Source organism: Polypterus senegalus, chromosome 11 (genome assembly GCF_016835505.1).
Source record: "Polypterus senegalus isolate Bchr_013 chromosome 11, ASM1683550v1, whole genome shotgun sequence".
Lineage (NCBI taxonomy): Eukaryota > Metazoa > Chordata > Cladistia > Polypteriformes > Polypteridae > Polypterus > Polypterus senegalus.
In genome coordinates, this window is record NC_053164.1 from 163,908,484 (window position 1) to 163,925,979 (window position 17,496).

The following is a 17,496-nucleotide window of genomic DNA, read 5'->3' on the forward strand; positions in this document are numbered from 1 at the left end:
GACTACTATAAATCCCTATATACTACTGAGTTTAAAAAAGACAGTACACAATCAAATGCATTTCTGGATACATTACAGATACCACAAATAGACACTTTTACTGCAGAGGAACTTGATAAACCTCTGGCGTTATCAGAATTACTAGATGCTATAAAGTCACTCCAAGGCAGTAAAGCAGCAGGCCCTGATGGGTACCCTGCAGAATTTTACAAGAAATTCTCTGTTCAGCTAGCTCCCCTCCTATTAGCAACATTTACAGAAGCCACAGATAACCAATCTCTTCCTCAAACCTTTCGCCAAGCACTAATCACCGTTTTTCCAAAACAAAATAAGGACTTATTACAATGTGCATCATATAGACCAGTGCTCCGCAACCGGTGTGCCTTGAGCCGACACAAGTGTGACGCGGTCAAATAAGACAAGTTTCTAACTAAATAATATTTCAATAGTCCTCCTTAGAAACACAATAACGAGAATACGTGCAATGAAATATTCACGTAAATAGCCTTTTAAAGCTTTCATAATTTTATGTGTTATTTCTCTGAAATAATAAATCCCATCGCCTGGTGCCTGTCGCCTACGACGTAGGCCCTACGTAGTCACCAGACAACTGCGTAGTATGCTGTGATAGGCAGAGCGCTCCGTGACCTCACCTAGATTCAATTCAAGCCGACGTGATTAGTCGTGCTACGTCAGATTCACTCGTCTTGCGACAGTAGTTATCATTCCTTACTATTAGTTGTGTTGCTGAATTGTGTATGGTTAACGTTCTTCGTGTGATTCATATTTAGTTTTATACCCCTTTAAATATGGATACATTTTTACGTGGAAAAAATTCGTCTTCACGTACAGATGATAAAGAACCCAGCACAAGTGCTGCAAAAAAAAACAAAGAAGATTGTGAAAAGGAAGTACAACGAAGACTACATTCAATATGGATTCTCATGGTGTGGTGACGAAACGGCTCCAAAGCCACAATGCATCATTTGCGGCGATCAGCTATCAAACGAGGCAATGGTACCCAGTAAACTAAATCGCCATCTAAATTCAAACCATCCCAGTTACGCCGAAAAAGACAAACAATATTTTCAGAGGCGCTTACAACAAAAACAGAAGCAATTTATGAAATCGGCCGTTACGGTTTCTATAAAGGCCTTAGAAGCTAGCTACCATGTTGCAAAATTAATTGCACATCAGAAAAGACCACATACTATCGGCAAAACACTTATTAAACCAGCATGCATGGAAATTGTTCGACTTATGTTTGGGCCCAATGAAGCTAAGGAAGTGAATAAAGTTTCGTTGTCTGCCGATACTGTTAAAAGACGTATTCAGGACACGTCAAGCGATATTTTAGGAACACTGATTAGAAAACTGATATTGGCTGAAAAATTTGCGCTTCAAAGCGACGAATCAACCGATATTTAAAATAAAGCCCTACTGATAGCTATTGTACATTTCGTTGACGAGGGCTTTATTAAAAGATTATTATTTATTTTGTAAGGAGGTTCCAGCGCGAACTACCGGTGAAGAAATTTTCAGAGTAACCGATGATTTCTTCAAAATATATAATATTCAATGGAGCAATTGCATTGCTATTTGCACGGATGGCGCTGCGGCAATGACGGGTAGTAAAAAAGGTTTTGTCTCTTGTGTAAAAAACAACAAAAAAAAAAAATCGATAATACAAATTACACACTGCTGCATACATCGAGAAGCATTGATGGTCAAGAATTTGCCAGAGGAACTTTTGAACACGAATGAGCAGAAATGGGAGCCGAATATGAATCCTTATTGTTTTATACTGAGGTTCGTTGGCTATCCCGAGGCAAAGTTTTGGCTAGATTGTTTGAGCTTCGCTATGAGGTGCGTGAGTTTCTTTTATATCAAAATATGCCCGAACTATACCAGCGCCTCGATGTTTGAGCATCTGAATTAAATTAATAAAAAAAATGCAAGGACGGAATGAGAATATATTGACATGCTCCGATAAATTACAGGGGTTCAAAAAAAAAAAAAAACTCGAACTTTGGCAGGAAGAGTTGCAAAAAGGATGTTTAGAAATGTACCAAAGGACCAACCATAGTACGATTGAAAACAAGCAATTAATTGTGGATTTGACCCAACAACATTTAAGTATGCTTCTGCAGAAATTTGATCACTATTTTTATTCTATTAATACGGAACAATACGATTGGACTCGAAATTCTTTTGCAACCAATGCAATAGATTCTACGGAAGCACTGTCACTGCAAATTCGAGAGGAATTTATAGAATTAAGTAATGACGGGACGTTAAAACTTAATTTCGCCGAAGTTCCTTTAGATGTTTTCTGGATTTCCGTTAAGAAAGAATATCCTCACATTTCTGACAAGGCCATCCTAACACTACTTCCATTTTCGACGACATATTTATGTGAGCAAAGTTTTTCAACACTTGTGTTAATTAAAAATGATAAGCGGTCATGCTTAAAAGATCTTGACCAAGAACTTTGGGTTGCGCTGTCAAATATTGAGCCGAATATAAAACTTTTGTGTTCATTGAAACAAGCGCAGGTATCACAAAAATCAGTCATTATGTTATATAATAATTATTAAGATTGCATAAAAGTAAATATAGTATAGTTTTTATGTATGTATACTTATAATAAAAAATGAAAATTTATTGTAAAATTTGTGTATTAAATCAATATCTATATATCAGTAGCGTAGCTGGAGATCATGTTGCCCGGGGGGTGAAAAATTTGACGCCCCATAGCTGAAAGAAATTTTTTTTTACACCTCCTCAAGGAACAAAAAAAAAAAAGGAAACTACCGTAGTTTGGATGCCCCTAAATACTTGGCGCTCGGGGTGGACCGCAAATTACTGTATACTAACCCAGAAGCTTCAGTTTGCATCAAAAACATTTGCTCAGACTACTTTAAACTAGAACGTGGTACTAGACAAGGAATGTCACAAGCCTTGTCACCGCTGCTGTGTGCAATTGCCACTGAACCACTGGCAATACATTGTCGAAATACTGATCAGATAAAGAGGATTAGCAGAGAAGGACTGGAACAGAAAATTTCATTATATGCAGATGATATGGTACTGTATATATCGGACCCAGAAAATTCTGTGCCTGCAGTCTTAGCAGCATTCACAGAATTTCAAAAGATCTCTGGTCTCAGAATTAATCTGAATAAAAGTGTACTCTTTTCAGTGAATTCTCAAACGTATAATATTAGATTAGATACCCTACCTTTTATCATTGCAGAACAGTTTAAATACCTAGGGGTAAACATCACAAGTAAACATAAAGCTCTATATCAACAAAATTTTGCCGTCTGCATGGAAAAAATTAAACAAGACTTGCACAGATGGTCAACCCTTCATCTCACACTAGCTGGAAGAATTAACACTGTTAAGATGAATATTCTTCCTAAGCTCCTTTTTTATTTTAAAACATTCCAATATACATTAATAAATCATTCTTTAGGCAATTAAATTCAACATTAACCTTATTAATTTGGAATTCAAAACACCCATGCATCAAAAGAGTGACCCTACAAAGACAAAAGGCAGAAGGAGGCATGGCTCTACTCAACTTCCAGTTTTATACTGGGCAGCAAATATTCAGGCGATAAGAACCTGGACACAAATAGAAGAATGTACACAAGCTTGGTCCTCATAATCGTATACGTGCAAAAGAAAGTGTGAATCGCCTTAATGTTATTTTGCCGTGGTGTAGAAAAGGGGTCCCGTGTTTGCACTTGTCTGGGCTATAGCGCAGGGGGAGGATGAAAAAAATTAAAAGTGCTCACTTTGACTTAAGGCAGAAGCGCAGTCAGCGTCTCAAAGGCCGGCACAGCTATGCACGCGGGCTGGCTGCTCGACTTTTGCTGGGCAGGAGACCACAGTTTTTGCAGACTCGTTCATGATATCAAAAGTCTCAGCGATCTTTGGAGGTCATTCATATATTATATGATATATATATATATATATATATATCAAAATACCCGCGCCTCGCAGCGAGAAGTAGTGTGTTAAAGAAGTAATGAAAAGAAAAGGAAACATTTTAATAATAACGTATTCATGATTGACATTGTCATGAGTGTTGCTGTCATATATATGCCTGCCTAAATAAGTCACCCTCGCTTTGCTCTTACTTTTTACCGTTCATTTAATCATGGCTAGTGGCGGAAAAATTATAAAATGGAAGGAGGATGGCTTTACCAAAACAATTATTGATGGCGAATCGATTATTTATAAAGCTTGAATTGGTGATCTGTTTTTCTGTGTTAACCTCATATTTTTCATACTTCTTCTCAAACTAAGGTGGTGCGAGGGTAAAATGAATCGGGATGCGCTGATCAATATAATCTGCTTGTAATGCAAAGTGTGATTAAATGCATTATTTTTAACGCGTTATGGAGCACATGCATCGAAGCTTCTCAGCTGTGCTTATGCTAAGAAAAGGAAAGTTTTTAAAAATAACGTAACACGATTGTCAATGTGACCTTTGTAAGTAGTGCCTGGAGGATTCAGTGTGTAGAAACTCTAGAGACAGCGTGTGTATTAACTTGTGGATTTTTCTGTGAGTATTTGGTGGCAGTCTGACAAGTTGCTTGGAAGACGGCGTTAGCATGAGCTCAGCTCAGAGCGAAATTAGATGAATGGGAGGGATATGATGACGTGACTCCCCACCCGCCTTTAACTGTCAATCCCCACAAACACAGTCTCTCGAATTTGCATAAGCACACCCCTTCACCTACAATTTTAACTTAGTTACAAAGTGATCAAAACTCTCGCTTATATCCTGTGTCCTCTCATTAAACTTGTATCCGGCATTACCTGTGGGCATGTGAAACGCCAGCGGTAGCCTGTCTATGAACTTAATTTAAAGTTTAGGTTTACACCTTGCTTTCTTTCCGAGGTAGCATCACTCATGAATATGGTAGTATATGTCACTCGCTCGCTTCTTATTGTTTCGCTGCCTTCTCAATTATATAATGCATGTTTTCTTAAGCGCTTTTTGGAGGTCTTCCTGGTTTTCTACGCACTGCGTTGACAGTCAGTTCACGTGATTACATGGGAGGCGTGATGATGTCACACGAAACTCCGCCCCACGTCATTCCAGCTCAACTCCATTACAGTTAATGGAGAAAAATACCTTCCAGTTATGACCATTAGGCGTAGAATTTCGAAATGAAACCTGCCCAACTTTTGTAAGTAAGCTGTAAGGAATGAGCCTGCCAAATTTCAGCCTTCTACCTACACGGGAAGTTGGAGAATGAGTGAGTGAGTGAGTGAGTGAGTGAGTGCTTTGCCTTTTATTAGTATAGATCATTTTACAATCCCTCCCTTTCAAAGATCCAAGAGGACACTGGGAAAAAGATCTCTCAATTAATATATCAGAAAAGGAGTGGAAAGTAGCAATGCAGAGAATTCACTTGAGCTCCATATGCGCAAAGCATACAATTATACAACTCAAAATTATATATCGAGCACATCTGTCTCGACTAAAACTCTCCAAAATGTTTCCAGGGCATGATCCAACCTGGGAACGCTGCAACCAAGTCCCAGACTCATGTTTTGGTCCTGCACCAAATTAACATCATTCTGGACAAAAATTTGTAATTACCTTTCAGACAGTCTTAGACTCACAATCCCTCCTAACCCATTAACAGCTGTGTTTGGGGTTCTTCCAGAGGGGTTTAAAGTAGAGAAAGACAAACAAATTGTGACTGCATTCACTACACTTTTGGCACGCAGACTTATTCTGATAAACTGGAAGAACCCAAACTCCCCTCTTTTAAGTCAGTGGGAAACCGATGTGTTATACTATTTGAAATTGGAAAAAAATCAAATACTCAGAGGATCCATACAGACTTTTATCCAAAACATGGCAGGATCTAATCAGTAATAATTTAAAATAAGCTCATAAAACACAGATAATTAATTTAGGTATGTTTACAAGCCTTAAATTTCACGCCGTTTGGTTTGCTCTCTCTCTCTCAGGGGTGGGGATCGATCTGTCCTTAAGTCAATTTTTCTTTTTGTAAAAACTATATTGCTTTGTATGGATTGCAATAAAATTAATAAAGAAAAAAAAAAGGCCTCTCTATTAACACATGACTAATTAAGGACAAGCAAGGGGGTGTTACTATTAGGACACTGAAGGAATTGATGGTAAAAATTTGGACTTCACAGCCATATGTGAAAAGTGAATTACAAAACAGTCAGGTGGGCAGATTCAGTCCTGGAGGGCCGCAGGTTTTTGTTCCAACCCAATTGCTTAATAAGAAGCCCTTATTGCTCAAGTAACACTTCTGCTTCACTTTAGTTGTCTTGCTCATTAAGATTTTGAACTCTTTATTGCTTATTTTAGTCTTAAACAGCTGTAGTCTTGGTTTTCAATTGCATCCTCATTAGCAATATGTTGCAAATGACAATAGAAACCAGCATTTCTCCATTTAGCTTGTTTCCATCTACACTTGTATTTATCATGCACTATTGGGTTTAATTAAATACTTGGAAGGAAAGTGAAGAGACTAAAGTGAAGCGCTGAGAATAACTCATCTGTTTTAGACTTCAAATCATTTGGATGATATCCTTAGAAAGGAAAAGAAAATCTAGGATATGAGAATGACTTGACATGGCAGAGTTAAAGCACTAGCAAGCTATGAAATTAGGTAATTGAGAAGGCTTGGTTTTTAATTAAGCAACTGGGTTGGAACAAAAGCCTGCAACCACTGCAGCCCTCCAGGACTGAATCTGCCCACCCATGTTCCAAGCAGTAAGCCTTGGCTATATTTTTAAAACATCAAAAACATATAAAGTTCTGAGTGACCCCACATTTTTCACTAGTACTGCATATTGGCTTAAATTACAAATAGAGGATTAGGATGAACCATAAACTGAGAAGCTGGAGTGTAGCTTTAACTCAAATCTCTCAGTTCTACACCAAATTCTTGCCTTCACATTTTCCATCGATTGCTATCAAGTTATTTCTCCCTCCCACTGTATTGCTCTCCTTCACATATAGCATGACAGAGAGCACCCATTTGGTTTTGCTTTATTTGTATGGATTCATCCAGAACTCAGTAGATGTAGTGTTCTGCAGACTCTGCTGTTGTAATTAGTACTGCTATACTTAAGCCAGTCCCAGGGACATCCATGTGTGACAATTAATGATTACAACTAGTTTGCAGAAATGGGAGTTTAGATTTTGAACACTGTGAATTTGCTAATAAATAGTTTTAGTTGCTGCTAAGGTACTAAGTATTATTTGGCAGGCTTATATGGCATGTAAACAGATATGACTTCAAAAGTGGCATTCATTTTATGCATGAGATACAGTAATCCCTCGCTATATCGAGCTTCGACTTTCGCGGTTTCACTCCATCGCGGATTTTAAATGTAAGCATATCTAAATATATATCATGGATTTTTCGCTGGTTCGCCGCTTTCTGCGGACAATGGGTCTTTTAATTTAGGTTACATGCTTTCTCAGTGTGATTGCCCAGTTGATTTCATACAAGGGACGCTATTGGCGGATGGCTTAGAAGCTACCCAATCAGAACATGTATTACATATTAACTAAAACTCTTCAATGCTATAAGATATGCTTCCCACGTGGCGCTTGTTTTGTTTGCTTCTCTCTGTCTCACTCTCTCTGCCTGACGGAGGGGGTGTGAGCAGAGGGGGCTGTTTACACAGTGGCTGTTTACCTAGAAGATAGGACGCTCCTCTACAAAATGCCGCTTTATCACGGTGCTTCTATATACTTAAAAGCACGTATTGATTTTTTGATTGTTTGCTTTTCTTAGCGAGCGCTCTCTCTGACATTATCTGATCTTCACGGTGCTCCTTTGAAGATAAGATATGTTTGCATTCTTTTAATTGTGAGAAAGAACTGCCATCCCTGTCTTGTAATGAAGCACAGTTTAAACGTTTGACTAAAGGGTGTTATTTCATGTCTAGAGGGCTCTAATAATGTTAACAGTGTGGGAGAGTTTATAAGGGCTTAAAATATATAAAAATAACCATACAAACATATGGTTTCTACTTCGCGGATTTTCACCTATCGCGGGGGGGTCTGGAAAAACCCGCTGATCGAGGAGGGATTACTGTATACCCTTATTTTATAAATTTGAGAATTACCTTCAATTAACAACTAATGGCATACATAGTGAGTTTAACCAGGCCCTGCACATGGAACCACAGAAAATGTCCCAGCTCCCTATTGTCAAGGTACTCCTGCATCAAAAGATATTAGCTTACCTAATCAGGCTCCAACATTGTAAACACACACAAAAAAAGTCTTCTGACCCACAATTTTAAAATCAGAAACGTGAAATTATATATTTCTGTCTTCTAAATATTATCCATATTCACATAACTATAAAAACAAATTACAGAAATAAAAAGATTACACTTGTTGAACAATAAACTCCACTGTCACAGAGAAAACTATATCTGGACATGGAAGGTAACATATGTGCAACCAATCAGAATTTAATGTAGACCCTTCAAAAAATGTAGAATTCGATATTTAAAAAATTTGACAATTCACAAAATACTTAAACAGGCTCAAAACTCTATACTGTAACTAGAATTAATAAAAAATCATAAAATACTACATGGGTTTTAGGATTACAAAAAAAAAACAAAAACCTACCTTTTTCACTACTGCCATTGTCACTGTCTACTTTGGGAACTGGTACAACCGAAGCTGATGATGGTGATGGTGTTGCCTGGCTTCCAAACAAAGTCATGGTATTGCATTGAGTGGTGAAAGTGAAACTGGATGCTAGTTTACTGGCAGGAAGGGTTCCTAGCACAGCATTGTCAACCTTTTTTCCAAACTGAAAAGTGACATTGGCTGTGGAAACAGTAGGGGCTACAGCTTTGATATTTGAGGTGACGCCTTCCTTTTGGTCACTTGCAGAAAACAACGTGGATGCTGGTGCCTCTTGGGCTTTAGAAAAAACTGGCACCTGTGCAGCAGCTAGCTCAGACTGTCTTGTGCTAGTATTACTCTCAGTGTTGTCAAAGTTACTGCCATATTTTTGTTCAATGCTAGCCAAGTGTTTCTCATAATCCTTAAAGATGGGGCTCAGATCGCATAGTGGGTTGTCATTTACGTGCTTTGTGATCCAGTCCCGTACACAGCGGTTCAGAGCAGCAAGTTGCTTATTATACTCCTGATTGATGGTGGTTTTATTCTGAGAGGAGTTAGGGACTGAGCTAGATTGAGTCACTCCATTAGATTTGGAACTGGCATCATTTGTCACAAGCTGGGAAGAGGATGGGCCATTGAAGTTTAAAGGGCCTGTCAAAAATAAAAAAAATTACATTACACAACAAAAGCCTATATTGAAAAATTAAGATATTTAAATACATCAGCTATTTCATTTTATCATAAGATTTTCAAATCTGCTTAATCTAATCCTACCCTGGCAGTACTGGGTGCAAAGAGAGAGAAACACCCCTGGATTGGACACCATCAGAAAGTAAGATTCGATTAGCCAAACCTACCCAGGATGTTGGAACTGTGAAACGGAAGTGCCACTCACTGTCCTATATTGCAGTGTGCTTTACACATTAAAGACAAATTTGGGAATTTTATAAAACTGAGAAAAAATTCACAGAAATCTTGTTGAAAATTAAATTGTCTTCAGCAATTAAAACAGTAGATGACTATTTTACTGTTCTCCATGAAAAAGCACCAGCAGATATAAGGAGTTCTCAAGAAGTTAAATGTGGAACGCCAGATAACAAATGCAACAAAATTCTAATCTCAACCTGCTACATTGACTAATACGGACAAACAGTGTCCATATCAGTAGTTGATCAGAGTCAGTGATTACTTATTGTACTGAAATGAAGGTTACCCAGGCCATTCCAGTAATAAAAAGGGAAAACACACTTACAGAACTTAGTCATTTGTACTTAAAAGCAAACTTGCATCTTCTGTTCTAAGTCATTTTATAAATTATGGTGCAAGTTCCAAACATCAGCTAATCAGAAAAAAAAATTTGCCCAAAATATTCCGCAACCCTTTCAGGCTAACTTTACAGGTACTGTCTGTAAATTACGTTTTGATTAATTTGAAATGTCCAGCTTGTTACTGCAGTATGAAGAACAATATTTTTTCTAGCACATGCACAATTAGACCTCGAGACAGTGTTGTGCTGGGATGGTTGCTTTAAATAATAGGCTGAAAATTAAGTTCTCATTGGGTGTCAGGCAATAACTAAATATGTGCAGAAAAAAACTCCTATCTGACCATACTCTTGTACACATCCATACTCTAAATTCTATTCTTGGCTGGGTTTAGCGAAGCTTGTCTGACCTTTTAAAAAAAATCTCCAGTTTGTAAGGTAAATAACTAAAAGTTCTTTTATCAACAACATTTTCTCTCTATACATTGTTATAACAATACATGAATGGTCAATCCAGCTTTTGGTAGCAAGTAGGCTATTTCATCACAGACAAAACCTGATATTCTTCTCATTAACTTTAAACTATTTCATTTAGTCATTATTATATCATTTTTACCAAAAATGCACCTACTAATAATGATTCAGGCACCTTTCCTGCAGCTCCGTGTATGACTATCTTTCTACCTTTTTCTCTATTTCACTGATCACTCCTACCACTTTCTTTTATGTGGACTCATTCCCTGGACACTTTTTACTATTTGGACATGGATTTTTACACACCGAGACTCATCTATTCAGGTAAACAACTCCAAGCGCTGAGAACAAAGGCCCATGCTGGTGTGGTTCCATATTTACCCAACAAGGTAAGAAGGTTGTATCGTGGCAGCAGAGCCGGAGCTAAGCTAAAACCTAAGAGGCTAGCTAGTGAGAAAGTGGCAATACAAGCCTTCGGTGCCTTTTGTGATCTTGGGAAATGTGAACTCACTACCAAATAAGATTGACGAACTGGTGAAAAATGTCAGGACCTACAGAGAATGCAGTTTGTTGTGTTTTTGTGAAACGTGGCTAACAACTAACATTCCAGATGCTAACGTGGAGCTACCTAAGTTTAGCACAGTTAGAGTGGACAGAGACGCAAATACCTGCGGGAAGCAAAAGGAGGAGGACTCGCTCTCTATGTGAATACAAGATGGTGCAACTCTGGACATGTAAACGTCAAAATCTCCACTTGCCGCAGGGACATCGAAATGTTGGCCGTATGTTCAGTGTCCCTATTACTTGCCCAGAGAGTTTGGACAAGTCATTGTTTTTATTGTTTACATCCCTCCTCGGGCAGACGTGGAGTTAGCAGGTAACATCATCCATTCCGCTGTTGCTAAACTACAAATGCAGCACCTCGAGGTGCTTATGCTAATCGATTGAGACTTTAACCATGTGACGCTGGACAAAACATTTCCTGCCTTCTCCCAGTATGTTGCAACACCCAGGGAAATAGGACTATTGACCTACTGTATACATATGTTAAAGACACATACAGCGCCACCTCGCTGCCTGCGCTTGGGAAAGCAGATTATAACCTGGTTCTGTTTCAGCCTCACTACAAACCAAGAGTGAGGGAGCTACCTACAACCACACACTCATTCAGGAAGTGGTCCCCTGAGGCAGAGCAGGTTCTGAGAGACTGCTTTGGAACTATGGACTGGGATATCCTGCAGGGATCATATAGTGAGAACATTGAGGTTGTTGACTGCACTACTGACTACATCAACTTCTGTATGGACATTGTGGTTCCAGTAAGAACAGTACGCTACTATGCTAACAACAAGCCATGGAACAAGTGACATCAAGGGCCTTTTAAACCAGAAGAAAGGGGCTTTTAAAGGCAGGTGCGTGCAGAAGGAACTCCAAATCCAGCTCAGGGTGGCGAAGGAGCAGTACAATTGCAGAATAACAACATGAAGGAAGTGTAGGATGGGATGAAGATCATCACTGGCTGCAGCTCGAAGCGGGGTGCCATCATCGAAAGAGAAGTGGAGAAAGCAAAACAGATGAACAACTTCTTTAACAGGTTTGACCACCCTAACCCACTCTCACTTCGGACTACTGCACCCTCCACCCATCCTTCTGCTAATACCAGCATAAAAGAGAATTCCCCCTACCCACAATTACAGCAGCCCTGGTAAGCAGAGAGCTGAGGAGACTTTGTGCTAGCAAAGCAGTGGGTTGAGATGGAGTATCGCCACGGCTGCTGAAGTCCTGTATGTTGGAGCTGGGGAGTCCACTACAGCGCATCTTCAACCTAAGCCTGGAACAGGGGAGAGTCCCGAGGCTTTGAAAAACATGTTGCATCACCCCAGTCCCAAAGGTATCACATCCTAGTGAGCTGAATGACTTCCGGCCTCTCGCTCAGACGTCACATGCGATGAAGACCATGGAGCAGCTACTGCTTCACCACCTGAGGCCACAGGTCCACCACGACCTCGACCCTCTGCAGTTCGCATACCAGGAGAAGGTGGGAGCAGAGGATGCCATCATCTATATACTATACCGATCCCTCTCCCACTTGGACAGAGGCAGTGGTGCTTTAAGAATTGTTTCTGGACTTCTCTAGTGCCTTCAATACCATCCAACCTCTGCTCCTTAGGGACAAGCTGACAGAGATAGGAGTAGATTCATACCCAGTGGCATGGATCGTGGACTCTCTTACAGACAGACCTCAGTATGTGCTTCTCAGGAATTGCAGGTCTGACATTGTGGTCAGCAACACAGGAGCGCCACAGGGGACCGTACTTTCTCCGGTTCTGTTCAGCCTATATACATCGGACTTCCAATACAACTCGGAGTCCTGCCACGTGCAAACGTTCACCAACGACACTGCTATCATGGGCTGCACTAGGAGTGGGCAGGAGGAGGAGTACAGAAACCTAATTAAGAACTTTGTTAAATGGTGCGACTCAAACCAGCTACAACTGAACACCAGCAAACCTAAGGAGCTGGTGGTGGATTTTGGGAGGACCAGGCCCGTCATGGGCCCCGTGATCATCAGAGGTAACGGTGTGCAGACCTATAAATACCTGGGAGTGCAGCTGGATGATAAATTGGACTGGACTGCCAATACTGATGCTCTGTGCAAGACAGGACAGAGTCGACTATACTTCCTTAGAAGGCTGGCGTCTTTCAACATGTGCAATAAGATGCTGCAGATGTTCTATAAGACGGTTGTGGCGAACGTCCTCTTCTACGCGGTGGTGTGCTGGGGAGGCAGCATAAAGAAGAGGGACGCCTCACGCCTGGACAAACTGGTGAGGAAGGCAGGCTCAATTGTAGGCACGGAGCTGGACAGTTTGACATCCATGGCAGAGCGACGGGAGCTGAATCATGGAGAATCAGACTGAGGAGATTGTTCCTCCCCCACACTATGCGACTCTTCAATTCCACTCAGGTGGGGAACGTTAATATTATACAAAATTATTGTCTGTTATACCTGCATTTTTATCACTCTTTAATTTAATATTGTTTATCAGCATGCTGCTGCTGGAGTATATATATATTCACCTTGGGATTAATAAAGTATCTATCTACCTACTATTTAGAGAATTTGACAAAAGTCAAAATAATGCAAGAACTAGATTTAAATAAAGGTATATTCATCTGCAGGACAGAATTTAAAAATATTCAGCAAAAATATTAAGGAAATATGGTGCCTAGAGTACTGATTTTAGCAAACCTATGATACAATACAAAAAAGAGATTTCTAGATGGTACCCAAATATTTAAATGTTTATAATAAATACTATAAGTATGTTACAGTATTTATACAATCATGCCTAACCAACATGGCATACTAAATGATCTCCATAAAAGAAACCCAAAGGATACTGGTTTACTACAGGAAATTAATATAAATAATTGGGAGTGTGAATAAAATGGCACTGTCTCTTATGGTGCTTAAGATATGGTACACATTTGATATACATATTTAAATACCTAATATAGCAATACAGCCATACAGTTTTTAAATATTTTTGAGTTCAGTAGCCTTGCATTGCATAAGGGAATTCATATAAATCTAGTTTACATTTTTATGTTATCTACAGACTATACATTTGTAAAGTGAGTGGTAGGCAAACACAAAAACAGTAATGTTTTAAGGATGACATGAATAGAAATAAATATACATCAGAGATCAGCATGCTTCTATCCACTAGCTCAACTAGTAAAAGGATACAACTTTACTCACCCTTTATTAACAATAGTTGAAAAGTTGTTACTGATAACATGCATTGTTCGAGTTTAATTTTTGTTTTCCTAGCAGCCAAGTATGACAACAGACTTTTTCGCTTTAAAAAACATTATTCTCATTTATTTACTCCCCTATAAAACAGGTGTGCACAAATAGCGCAAGAATATTTATTTTAAATAATATCAAAACAGTAGCGACATTGGTTTGCTAATTTAATACTCACCAGATATTGTCTTTACATCAGAAGCAGCAGTAGCACCAAATGCACCTCTGCTTCCATTGGAAAGTCCTGGGAGTCCTTTAAAACTGGACACATTTCCAAAACCACTAACTTTTTCTCCAGGACACATCTGTGAGAACCCCCTGAAATTCTTAAAAGCTCCTCCAATTTCAGGCTAAAAAAAAAAAAAAAAAAAAAAAAAAAAGTTGAAATAAAAAGCAATGCAGCAATTGCATCAACTGTCCATTAATTCCTACAAAAAAGAAAAGTTAAATCTTAATGTTAAACAAGCTGTATATGAATGTAAAATACCTCCATAGGGAAGTGTCACATCTTACATTCAGTCATCTCATAACTAGGGCTGCAAGTCAAAATCATTTAAATGTTTAATCAATTTGAGGCTGAAAACTTGTTCTTTTTTTTTTGAAGTTTCTACCAAAACATACCCTTACTCCAAATCATAGTGTACATTATGAAGAAAACAAAGTTTTAACATGGGCTCCTTGTCTAATTGCACATGGATTCTATAAATCAAATTTGCACAACTGAATCATATAAAATGTAACAAAAAAATGACATCTAAAAGACCCATGATAAACCAAGGTTTGACACCCTTTCTCATTTGTACACCCCATTTTGCATGGCCTAGTAAGTAAGTACTAGTAAGTACTCCATTACGGGCAGTTGTAACACATTGAAAGAAGTAGCAGTGAGGTAGGTTACAGTCAAGCAGCAAGCAAAAAAAGTAGAGAGAAAGCATACTTTAGAAGACTGAGATATGTTCAAACTAAGAAAACAGAGTTAGAACTTTTTCATTTCAGGACACAATTTGAGAAGTACAATAAGCAATTATTATTATTATTTTTTAAGTTATCATGGTCAGTGAGCATATGCAGCTTTAACCATTTTAAGCACTGATGATGTTGTTTCCAGTTGGGCTACTTATCAGGCTTATAGGCACTTTGACAGGTATATTGTTCAATGTTATAGTTTTCAGAAAAGAAAATTGAGAGTTTTTAAACTAAAGGACTAATTGTGCTGTAACATGTTTTTTCATAAATAAGGTCTTTCTGGAGCAGCGACAGTTGTGTGTTGTTTTAGTACCACTTTTTCAGAGTATGTAGAATACCTCAGTAAAGGAGTAATCAATATTTGTAAGACGGTCAATTACTTCTTGTCACTTGCTGTGAAGGCAAATGGCATGCATGTAAAATAAGAATTCTCTTACTCTGCATTGCATAAATAGGTCATATCTAGCTGAATATTGTTCACCTCTTCCACAGTTCTTACTCTTTTTTTTTTTTAAAACTTTATTCCTCTTCTTGCATGGTGAATTTAAATGGTAAATAAATAGAACCCGGCTTGAATCATGCTACTTTATTTGCCACTTTGTGCCTGCCCAGCAAGAAAGGAGTGAGTGAAAGAGTTCTTGTAAATAGGTTTTATCTAGCAGAGTAAAGTTCAACCCAACCACAGTTCAAATTCCTTTTTACACACTGAAATGGCTAAATGGCTAAAACCAAACATAAGCAGACTGAATCAAGTAAGTTTATTAGCCATTTTGCGCATTCCCCACACTGAGTGAGCAAGAGCGCCCACAGCTACCAGGCAAAAACAGAAGAAAAAGATTGCAATACCAAACAGGACAACAGACAGTGACTGTCTTAGACCACAGCTCCCGATGTTTAACCACCACACACACACCTATATTAGCATAAATGTGGGATGAATTAAAGAGATTATGTGTCGTGCTAGCAGACCTTCTAGAGCAGGGGTGCCCGATCAACTGGTAGATCGGATAGGAAGTGCTGGCAGATCGCGTTGCATTCAAAAAAATTTTTAAACGTTAGTTTATATATCCTCCCTATGGCATTTCCCACTTGATTGATATACAGGGCGGCCAATCTGAGATTTCTTTTCTTCTAACACACGATCAAATGCGCGACCTACTGCATAACAACGGGTATCTAAGTGATCTAGTTAGCCTTCCAATTTATATCGACTAAAGAAGGGATTTAAAAAAATGTGTTGTTCATGGGCTGGATGTGGAATTGGAAGAGGATTTTTTTTCTCTCACAATCGAAATGCTTTTGTCTGATCTGTCAATCTATCATTGTTATTTCAAAGAAGGAAAATGTGGAAAAGGCACTTTCGAACTGTTCATAAAAACTATGAAACTGACTTTCTTTCGAATAGCGATCTGAGATAGAGAAAGGAGAGGGAACTTAAATCGCAGTGAATCGGACAGTCATAATTTTTCACTAGGCTGAATTCAAAAGCAAAGGCAGACACTGAAGTATCGTTCCGGGCGAGTCACTCAATCATTAAGCATAAGAAGTCCTTCCAAGATGGACAGATGATAAAAAATACCTTCATTGAGGCATAGATGGCTAGGGAGAAACTCCTGCTGAGATTTCAAGACCCCTGGCCAGAGAAAAAGGAGTTTCACCTTGTCATTAAACATGCAGAATACAAGCAACTTAATAACGATCAATGGCGCTAGACTTGGCATTTTTTTCCCGATCTGACCAACATGATGAATGAGCTTAATTTACAGCTGCAAGGAAAAGAGAAAACCATGGTCAATATGATTAGCTCAGTTCATGCTTTCAAGCGAAAAATGAAACATCTGTCCTCAAAGCTGCAGCGCATTGATTTGGGGAACATCCAAAACTTCGCGTCAGAGCTGGAGACGCAATGGAAGGCGTGTGCGCAACTTGACAGCATACGCTACAGATAAGACTGAAAATTGTCTGTCAGACTTTATCTAATGGAAAAAAGGTAATGATTCGAATGGTGCTCAATGTAGCAGAGTAAGAGTAAATGTACACAATCTTCACAAATGTACTCAAGTAAAAGTAAAAAGTATGGTGAAGTAAAACTACTCAGAAGTACAATTTTTTTTTAAAAAAGTTACTCAAGTAAATGTAACTCGTTACTAACCACCTCTGATACTCGGTATATACATATATGTATATATATATATATATATATATATATATATATATATATATATATATATATATATATACATATATACACACGTATATATATATATATATATATATATATACACACACACACGTATATATATATATATATAT

The 17,496-nt window shown here is 38.5% G+C and overlaps 1 protein-coding gene across 3 annotated transcripts in view; it reads right to left on the reverse strand.

Moving 5' to 3' along the window:
• Positions 1 to 17,496, reverse strand: part of nup50 (nucleoporin 50) — a 73,378-nt gene that overhangs the window by 21,808 nt on the left and 34,074 nt on the right. For all 3 annotated transcript variants that reach the window (XM_039770008.1, XM_039770005.1, XM_039770007.1), the window contains 2 exons: positions 14,396 to 14,567; positions 8,663 to 9,316 (listed from right to left, as the gene is read on the reverse strand). In XM_039770008.1, coding sequence (XP_039625942.1) covers positions 8,663 to 9,316; positions 14,396 to 14,567 — 826 coding nt within the window. The remainder of the gene's footprint in view (positions 1 to 8,662; positions 9,317 to 14,395; positions 14,568 to 17,496) is intronic.